The sequence below is a fragment of the Pinus tabuliformis genome, chromosome X (assembly GCF_031772625.1).
Source record: "Pinus tabuliformis cultivar Carrire ecotype Pingquan chromosome X, CPIR1, whole genome shotgun sequence".
NCBI classification, from domain to species: Eukaryota; Viridiplantae; Streptophyta; class Pinopsida; order Pinales; family Pinaceae; genus Pinus; species Pinus tabuliformis.
The window spans coordinates 1,605,252,293-1,605,263,310 of NC_142308.1; the positions used below are offsets into that span (position 1 = coordinate 1,605,252,293).

The following is an 11,018-nucleotide window of genomic DNA, read 5'->3' on the forward strand; positions in this document are numbered from 1 at the left end:
GACCCTCTCATTCATCAATGTAAGAGGGAGCTTGCTGCTGAGTTCGAGATGAAAGACCTAGGACTGATGCACTATTTCCTAGGCCTGGAGGTCTGGCAGAGACCTAGAGAGATTTTCCTTTCTCAAGGAAAATATATTGTGAAGCTTCTGGAAAGATTTGGGATGGTGGACTGTAAGTCCGTGTCGACACCAATGGAACTCAACTTTAAGAAGTTGAGTGGCAGCGCTGCAGGGCCTATCTTGGCCAATCCTACTGAGTATCGTCAACTCATAGGAGCTTTGATGTTCTTAGTGAACACCCGTCCGGACATATGTTTTGCAGTGAATACTTTGAGTCAACAGATGGTTGAGCCTCATCATTTTCACTGGGTTGGTGCCAAGAATCTTTTGAGATATCTTCGGGGCACGATAAACCATGGGCTGAGATACACTGCCAGGAGTGTGATACTCCGTGGATATACTGATGCCGATTGGGCTGGCAGTGTGGTGGATCGTAAGAGCACATCTGGATGCTGTTTCAATCTTGGTTCTGCTTCGATCTCATGGATGAGCAGGAAGCAGAAGTCGGTGGCTTTGAGCACCGCGGAGGCCGAATACATTGCTGCTAGTATGGCCTGTTGTGAAGCAGTTTGGTTGAGGAAGCTCTTTAGTGAGCTGTTCCAACATGTGCTAGATACCACTGTGATACTCTGTGATAATCAGAGTGGGATTCGTATGACTGAGAATCCTGTGTTCCACGACCGATCCAAGCATATTGATATCAGGTACCACTTTATCCGGGATATGGTACAGCGAGGCGCCGTAAGGCTCGATCATATAGGAACTGATGAGCAGGTCGCGGATATTCTCACTAAGCCCCTGGGGAAGGTCAAGTTCCTAACCTTCCGTGAGAGTCTTGGTGTCGTGGAAAGACCCTATGATGTGGGTCCTGTTGGACGATGAGCTCTGGAGCTCTGGGGGGCTTTGGGGATAGCTTCTCGGAGCTATAAGCACTCATAATGCTTTTGCCCCACCCTTGTGATTATTGAGCTGGTTCGCCACTCATTTATCTGTGCCCCGTATGCATCCTACCCATTGAGTTCAGGGCTCATGGGAAGTACCTCTCATTTGGCCAATGAGGTGTGGAAAAGTTAGAGACTATTAGCAAAGACTGATGGACGCATCAGAGATTGCCGTACTCTCTATCTAGGATGGCATGGTCCAACCACTTGATCTGGGATCAAGATTTGTGAGGTCTGGGACCTCTGGACTGACTATGTCAGTCGGGGAATGATGTCTTTGTGACTGACCCACTTCTGTTCTGAAATAAAGAAGCCAGCAAAGCAAGTTTCGGCGGGATGACTCACGATGTTGATTGCACTAATAAATGGAGTTCTCCCTAGTTGAGAGGGAGTGTTAAATTTGGACAACTAGGTCCAAACTCCATGTTCTGATGCTCAGATTAAGAGGCTAATATTTTTGTTGGATTCCTCTTTCTGAGAGGTGTAAAATCCATATAAAAATAGTCTTAATCCGATGAGCAGAACTTATATTGTGAATTTATTATTCTTAATAAATTATATGTGCAAGGTCAGCCAGTTTTGTAATGTAGGCTCACATGCCCAACAGATATGTCACACACCCTCATTGATGGATATATATACAGGAAAAGTTGGAGAGAATTTCATCACAACTCAACTCACATCTTCCTCTCTCATCTTAGAGAGTACGCTACCTGGAGGACGAATTTCAGCCACACGTGGGAAGGACGAAGAGGACAGACCGTACGGATTTTCTGCTGCTAGGGTTTCGCAGAAAGTTTGACCAGCGTTGACTTTGGTCAACGCTTGGTCCAATCAAGCTGAAAATTGGTGGAAAGTTCGATTTTTGAAGGCCGTACTATCTGGCACAAAAATCGAGGTCAAAGGGTTGACCGTTTTGCTGCTGCGTTGACTTTTAGCTTGCTGCCCCTGCGTTGACTTTTCAGGATAGCGTTGACTTTTGTAGAATTGACTTGGGTTGACTCATCTACTAGTTGGAGGGATCTTGTGACACATCTGGGCTGGCTGACCAAAGGAGACTTTGCTGGTTGAAGCATCCTGTTGACCGCCGAAACGAACACACACATTTTTCCTGTTTCTGATTTGTCTTCTGTAAGATCTGCTTATATGTTCTATCTGCATTTTGCTTAACTACTTGTATGATTGCTGTGAGAAAAGTGAAATTGCTCTTAGCATAGAACATCTACAAAACTTAACAATGATGGACCTCCATCCACTAGTTCCATGACCATGGCAACTAGCCATGAGGCATTTCCCCTTCATTGCCACCATTATCACAAGTACCTATGACTTGAAGGGTTGACCTTGGACATCTGACCTCCACTTAGAGGCTTGAAGCACCTAATAGGGTTGACCATCTAGCGTTCTAACAAGGTAGGGAACACTTTTACGGGACTTGGTCTAGTTAGATATTTGAAGGTGATCCTAGTTTGAAGCTTTATTATGCCCTTAACAATTAAATTGGTCCACTATGATGCATTTATGGTCATTGTATCTAATGAATGGTAATTTTCATTTGAGTTTGAGATGGTTTTGCCATGTGGTCCTTCATAGAGCAGTAGAGGCCTTGAGGATGCCCAGGTCATACCACACTTCTAAAGAGCAATGTTGACCTTGCAGATGCAGTGTTGCCCCCTATAGTAGAGCATTGGGCGCTTTGATGATCTCAACAGTTTATTGACACCTCAGAGCAACCCTAGATGCTGAAACACTGAGCTCACTTTGCTTGGTGTTGGAGATTTTTGACGATGTACCCAACAAATCTAGCATGTCCCTAGGTTGGCCTTGACACTATTTTATGGTCATGACCCGCATGCCAAAGAGGTCTCCATGTTGGCTAATGGAAATTAAAATTAAAATTTATTTTATGAGGCGCCAAGTCAACCCGGCTCGTGAAAGGGTGTGTCCCTTGGGTTAATTTACCCCCATTTGACTAATATATAAAGATGATGTGACGTCTCATTTTCTCCACCAAAAAAAGTGAGTTTCTTCTTCATCTTTCATAAATCTCTTGGATAGTTGCAAGTGGAGAAAATGGGGACACCCTGACTGTTTAACTGAGTCGTTTCTCTCTTTGTTTGACCAAGTTTGACTCAAGTTGATTGAACTGTTTTGGGCTGAGTTTGACTAGAGTTGACTGAGCTACAAGAGGGTTGCACGTGCACCAAAATTTGACTGTAGTTGACCACAGGAGCCGTAGAACCAAAATTTGATTGCAGGCTGATTGTTTGACCAATGTTGATTTTTGAGCATTTTGGTTGGTTTGACCAACGTTGACTTGCTGCTACTTTGACCAGGTTTTGACTAGTATTTGGATTTGTACTTGGCACATATTTCTAGACAAATTGGATTTGTAAACCTTGCTGAAGAATAATTCTCCTAAAAGAAAAGTTGTTGGGTTTTCTCCCAAGGTTGGGTTTTCCAAGGTAAAAATATTGTCTCTATTGTGCATGGTTGTCTTTCTATGATCCTTATTGTTTCTGCTGCATTTACTGTTGATATTTTTTGTGTGTAATTGCTCAACTATATTCGTGGCATGAGATAAATTGATTGAAGATCATTAGGTAGTAATTATCAGATCAGAAAATTCTTTTCCTGCTCACCTTGTAGAAAATTTAACATTTGGCACATGTTAACCCTAATGCAAATGTGCTTTTGAGCGAGGTTTTAAAAATTGTTGGGGCTTATGGCAAATGAATTTCCCAAGGGGAGTCGAGATGCTCTTGAGAAAGTCCTAGTATTGCAATGGGGAGTTGTGATTCAATGTAGATGGGACAAATATAATTTAGTAGACTTGTCAGTCGAGTTATTCTATACCACTTGGACAATACAACTAGGGTATTGTGACACATCCAAGGACCATGCATGACCACCTTCGTAGCTTGCTTTTCCTCTTTGAAAGCAAATTAGAAAAAAACCCTTGTCAAGTTCCCAGTGGCCATGCATATATAGTTGTATAACTCTCCACCCTCTTTAACATAGACGCTAATAACGAAATTTGGGGGGAACTCTACATACACAATAACCTAACAGGGCTTAATGCCACAAACCATCACAAGCAACATCATATCATTGGTAAAAATTTCAACCAAAATTTCATCAATGAGAATCTCGGTACTTTGTGGTAGACATTAAAAAAAAAACTCATGAGAGACCTTCTTTGGCATCATTATTGACATTGTTATGAGTTTCAATAGGAAATTCTTGTAATGATTGTAGATTAATATTAGGTAGTAGGGAAGCCATTTGCACCCCCTCCCCCAAAGCCTTATAGCAATTGAAGTAGGCTTGTAAACAAGATCACAGTGGTGAAAGTTGTAAGCTTAAACTCTAATGCCGATTAGATGGAAAATGATTGTGGCCAAGAGAGTTAATCTTGCCGATGGTTGAGCACTTGTTTCTCTTAGTCCTTCTACAAGTGCAAGACCAACGACTTTTTGCATGGTTGTCTGGTTCCATTGTTTATATGAAATTTTATAAGCAATATTTTAGTCATTGATAAATTGGATTATAATGTTTTAGGTTGGTGTCTCTCCACTAGTGAGAGACCTCGATTTTATCATTTTCCGATGAAAGTATTTCAATCATAGTTGTTCTAAACTCATTCTAGCTGTTGAGGGGATTTACTGTTTCCTTAATACTCCACCACTCGTATGTTTTTCCCTTCAGGTGTGGGACTACTATGGGTAACTTGTCCTTGTATGGTGTCAAGTAATCAAAAGTAGGGTTCTATTAATTTTGGCTAGCCTTTGAAAATTGATTCTACTTTATTTCCATTAAATTCAAAGAAGGTTATATTTTTGGAGATTTTATATTCTTGTTCTTTACATTTGATAGGGTTTTCGCCTCCTTGGGTATAGAAAGCAGAATTTTGGCCTTACCCTTAATTGGCATTTTGTTTTTCTACTAAGGCGTTGGATATTTGAATCAAACTTTGAGATTTGAATTGCATAAATTTTACTAGTTGTTCTAGGATGATCTATGACCAAGTTGAAATCAACAATGAAAAGATGTCTTGACACTCAATTCAACCTTGACTCAACTAGGTGACTCCACAATTGGACTAAATATCAATTGGAAAAAGCAACTTCACCTAACACACTAACTTTTTTGAGATAGCCTTTCGCCATGAGCCTAGAGGAACCAATTATGCGAACATCGCGATTAAATAGTGATTATTTTTGCAAAAACGATTTAATCGTCGATTTTTTCGGTGATTTTTTTTATTTTCAAAAAATCGCGATTTTTGGACGCGATCCGATCGCAAAAAAATTGTGGGGCCGCAGAACAATGAGTTCTAAAAGCGATTTATGGTTTTTTTTGCTCATTTTTTTTAGACAGAGGGTAAGAGTGAGAGTTAAGGAGGAGGAGAACACATCTACAAGGGGAAAATAGGAGAAAAGTGAAGGAATCTAGCATCCCAAGCAAAAGAATTTCAAGTTTGGACCAAATTTCTTCAGCAAAGCATGGTTTTTAGGTGTGGGCTTCAAATTTGGCCATTTTTTTTTGGTTTTTTTCTTGTTTTTCCTTGGGTTTCTATCACCCATTTATTTTCCATGATTTTTGTTTGGATTTGATTGTGTTTTTTTTTCATTTTTGTTGCATTTAGTGGAGAGGGTTTATTTTTGTCAAAAATGCAAAAACTTGATTGTTAGATTTATCTGTTTAATTTCTTCTTATGCCCTAGTTTTTTTCCATCATTTTTGCTTGGGTTTGATTGTGTATTTTTTGCCATTATTGTTGCATTGAGTTGAGGGTTTTTGTTGTTGTTGTCAAGAATTCAAAACGTTGTATGTAAAATTTTAAATTTAAATTTTATTTTTTAACTTGCAATTCTTCTTGTGCTGTAGGGTCAAACTTCAAACTTCATCTTACATTAAAACTCGAGTTCAACAAAGTTACAAACATGTGAAGGAAATTAGACCCTCAATGGGAATTTGGTGAACTTGATGGAGGGTTTGATAGATCAAATTTGACTTGCAAGTTATGTGGGCATCATATGACAGGGGGATATACATATTGAAGTATCACCTTGCACAAGTTCCTGGACATGAGGTAGGGCCTTGCACAAATACAAATCCAGAAATCATTTGAAGAGCCCTCAGATTATTGGAAGAAATAGAGCAAACCAAATTGTCCAAGTCAGCTCTGAAGAGTCAACTAGCAAGGAGTAGAGTGTCAAGATTGGGAGGTGAACATGAGAGGTACTGATTCTACTTCACCATCAACATCTATAGGAAACCTTGTAGCTACTTCATCATTTTTTGTTCCTAGAACCACACCTGGTTCACAACCATCTATCTCTTCAGTTATTAAAAAAAAGGAAAAAGAAGAAGCTGACAAGTTGGGCAACTTTCTTCTTTGGAGTGATATTCCTTTCAGTGTTGCAAAGAACAATCCATTTTTCCAGCTCGCGGTTGATGCTATTGCTATTGTTGGCCCAGGCTACAAAGTTCCTTCTTATGATGACTTTAGAGGGCACATTCTTCAAAATGAAAAGGTTGACTGCACTAAGAGATTGGAGGAGTTTAGGGCATCATGGGCACACATAGGATGCATTGTGATGTCAGATGGTTGGACCGATCAAAATAGTAGAAGCCTTATTAACTTCTTGGTTAATTGTCCCAAGGGGACAATGTTTATGAAATCTGTTGATGCATCTGCACATATCAAAGATGCACAGTTATTATGTGATTTGTTGGATGTGTTCATTCAGGAGGTGGGTCCACAACATGTTGTCCAAGTCATAACGGACAATGCTGCAAATTATGTTGCTACTGGCAAGATGCTTATGGAGAGACATCCTACCTTATTTTGGACACCTTGTGTTGCACACTGCATTGATTTGATGTTGGAGGACATAGGGAAATTCCTCTTGTCAAGGATATTGTTGAGTTATCAAAAATCATTACAAAATTTATATATAATCATGCATCTATGCTTCATTTGATGAGAACATTCACTAATAACAAGGAGTTGGTGCGCCCTGCCATTACACGGTTTGCCACCAGTTTCATATTACTTCAATCCCTCTTGAGTTCTATGTGGGATGTTAAGAGGATGTTTCTTTCAGAGGAGTGGCGTTTTGGAATTTAGCTACAAACTAAGGGGAGAGGCCATATGTAGGTTAGTTTCATACCAGGAAAGGTTCTGGGCGAGAGTGCAGGAGGTGTGTAGCATTACTGAACCTTTGGTAAAGGTTCTTCGATTAGTTGATGGAGACAACACCGTAATCGACTACTTGTATGAGGCCATGGATAGGGCCAAAGTATCCATTCGGACTTACTATGATGATAAGGGGGATGAGGGGTTTGAAAAACAACAATTCCTATGGGAAGTGATTGATGAGCGATGGAACAATACACTTCATCGTCCCATTCATGTTGCAGGGATCTACTTGAACCCCGCATTCACTTACACCTGTGGTTTCTTATTTTGGACGTTGAGGTCATGGATGGATTCTTCACTTGTGTTCAGAGGATGGTGCCATCTCTAGCAGAACGTGCAAAAATCTCCAAAGAAATGGAGATATACAGGATGGCAGGTGGCACATTTAGCTTTGACATGGCTGTTGTGGATAGGAAGACTAAAATGCCAGGTAAGCTTTAGTTTGTTTCAAATTCCATTGTCTCTTCAAGTTCATACTTTGCTTCAACTTTCAACTTTTATTTTTTTCGTATGTTTATCTTATTTGTTGTAGATGCATGGTGGAGAAGCTATGGTGGTAGAGTACCCAATCTCCGAAGGCTTGCCATTCGAGTGCTCAGCCAAACATGTAGCTCCTTGGGATGCGAGCGCAACTGGAGTGTATTTGAAAAAATACACACCAAGAAGCTCAAAAAGTTAAAATATTTCAAATTTCAAATTAATTTTCTGAATTCATTAAATAATATTTTTTATAATTATTATTTTATTTATGACTCTTGTACAGGTTGGAGTCTCAACGACTTTAATGACATGGTCTACGTCTACTACAATCTTCGATTGTGGGTGAGGTAACTTGAGAGGACACCTGATGTGGAGACCATCTCATGGGATGGGATTGACACCACTGCTGCATGGAGGGTTGAGGCTGAGAGGCCTATCATGGAGTCAGCCCCTGATTGGTTAGAGCAAGAGGTAGTGGAGGGGTTAGAGGAGGAGGAGGAGGAGGAGGTGACACCACCTACCACTGTCACTAGTAGAGAACGTGGTCTACCTCCTATAGCTCCTAGTTCTTCAGCTTCTAGAGCACAACAAAGTCCACTGCCATCTCCATCGTCATCTACATCTAGAGGGAACGCTGTTGCATTTTCTCGCAAGAGGGGCAGAGGAAATCAATAGTATTAGTTATTTGGTTCATTTCATTGTATATGACATTGTGACTCATGATATGAGATACATTATTATATTTTTTGTTGATATTTTGAGGCTGAGTTGGGACTCAAGACTTAGTATTCAGGACATGATTCACTGTTATGTGTGATGTAGCACTAGAAATGATATTACACATCTTATGTATTAGTTCTTCTATCATATTTATGTGTCAATGCATTTATTTTATGTCGTGGATGCGTTAGATATTAAAAAAATTGAAAAAAATGGATATTTTTGTATTTGCCGATTTTTACCGATTTTTTTCCCGATTTTCCCGATTTTTTCTGATTTCGGACCCTTGTCGATTTAATCCCGATCGCGATGTTTGCAACACTGAGAGGAACCCAATTATCATCTTCGTGAAAGGTTTTAGTTACAAAGGTGGCTACAAATTTTGTTATTTATAATTGAAGTGGGTTGCTTGTCATTGAAATGTGTTATAACTATTTAACAACCTTGTATAAATGTAACTGTCGACTTCCAAGGGAAGGGTTTAAAGGATTTGGATTTCTATTTCAGAAACAGAGATAGGTAGGAGGACCATAGAATTCAAATAGGTCATATTTGGGATTGTACATTCCTACCCTATAAGTTTGATTCCTCTAACAAGCTTGTATAGCTAAGGGGACTCTAGCTTTATACATACTTCATGTTATATACCATTAGTATGGTACTTCCAAAAGATAGAGAGCAAGTATAGCGAGATGCCAAAATGAATTATATGAGCCCGCATATAACAAGGTGATTCAATTGAGCATGATGATCAACAAGTAGAAGTAAATCTCCCCAAAGCACCAAATCATTCAAAAACTAGCCTCATCTCCAAGAATAGGGGTCTAAGAAAACAAAGCAACTCTGTGAAGGTATACAGCACTCACTCATCAAAAACCCATATGTATCACGCTGCAAACACATCATTGTGATGAAAATCACAAGTGGAACCTTATGCCATATGAGGTTTTACAGGACCAAATTCTGCTATTTTATTAGGCTGCAAAGATTAGAATTTAGAACCAAGTACTTGGTGGGATGAAAAATGATAAATTTAGCCCATGTGACCCTGGTTATTGCAGTTGAATATACAAGATAGATGGACAGAGATAATGATGCAATTTTTCTTTTCCCTCGTACACATCAGTGGCTTACTGAATTGCATGGCTTATTTAGGAAAACAAGAAAGATTAAATATTTCAAAGCAACATGGGGTTTACTTTAGGGTTACTATCTTTCAAAACAATGCATTTTATTTTTCTGTAGTTCAGTTCAGTTGATTTTGGCACTCTAAAGTGAGGGTTTCCATAATGAGTTTATTTTAATTGTAAAAAACAGGTCCAAAAATGTCGGTGTCAAAAACATGCATCTCAGTTAGAATCAATGTTGCAAGCATCGGCATTGGGATAAAATCGGCAAGGGTTTGGAAAATGAAAATATTGTAAAAATTGGTAAATTTTTGGTAAAAGTTGGCAAAATTTGGCAAAATTAAGATATCATTAAAATATTGGTAAAAATCGACAAACATCGGCTAGGCCAAAAAATTGTGATTTTGTGATTTTATCGCGATAAAAGCGGGTTGTTTGCAACAGTGGTTAGAATACAGTGACAATTGATGACAATTTCTGCTTTTATTAAGTGGAAAACACCTCAGAACCTGGTACTTGTTCAAATGACCAATCTAGTCCCATGTAACCCTTGCGATTAAGTCATTTACAATCTATACAGAGAGAACCACATGAATGATGTGACTGATATTCCTTTCGCTTCTACTCATGAGTAGTCATTATAGAATTGCCTGGACTACTTAATTCATCTTAATGACATATCTTACAGGTTACTTTGGAAGTGAAAGGAGAAGCTCAACTTATCAACCTGTCAGACAAGCTTAAAGGAAGTGAAATTGCTCATAAACTATGGATCGAACAACCTGAAAATATACCTACTTGTTTGGCGACAAAACCTTACCCAAAAACTCTGGTTGCTCCTTTCTTCAAGAAGTTGAAGCTTTGTAAGTGAGTTGATTAGCCCTTTATCTGTATCATTTGACTCGATCTTCAAAAAATGAGCCGAGTCTAGAATGTTGAAATAGTTTAAACTTTAAACGTTATTGTCTTTGATGAGTTGGCTGCCACTTACTAATCTGGGAGTGGTTTTTCTCTTATATATTTACTTTCTATTTGTCACAAATCTGTTTTGAGGGGAAGCTGTGATGGGCCGATTAAACCTGCTTTAGGAATGGATCATATGAACTGGACATTTTTTGTTTGGTCTATTTCAGCTAGTATTAATTTTTTGGTTCCATAGCCAAATTTTTGCAAAAATTGCATCTCCTTTTAATTGAACTCGATTGTTTCTAATGGGTTGAACAGTATATTGGTTGCTTTCTTCCAACTATCATACATCAAAGCGGGAACTTGTGAATGAAATTAACCCGTGCAGTTCATAAGAAGTTTACCCCTCTCATTGGCCAGTGAATGTGCTTCTGCTCACGGTAATGAAATCATCATGACGGTGAATGTGGTCCTGCTACCGGTAGTGAAATCATCATGATAGTTATGGTTGTATTTGCATTGCACAACTATTTACATGTAAGAGATGTCACTCCCAAAGTTGAAGTAATCATTCCAT

General features: G+C 39.1%; 1 protein-coding gene across 1 annotated transcript in view; it reads left to right on the forward strand.

The window, feature by feature from the left end:
- The window catches only part of LOC149146179 (Peptidyl-tRNA hydrolase II (PTH2) family protein), a 35,521-nt gene extending 24,810 nt beyond the window's left edge, over nt 1–10,711 (forward strand). Inside the window, exon 2 of the mRNA XM_089453131.1 lies at nt 10,224–10,711. Within this exon, the coding sequence (XP_089309257.1) occupies nt 10,224–10,406 (183 nt within the window). The 3' untranslated portion in view covers nt 10,407–10,711. The remainder of the gene's footprint in view (nt 1–10,223) is intronic.
- The last annotated feature ends 307 nt before the right edge of the window (nt 10,712–11,018 follow it).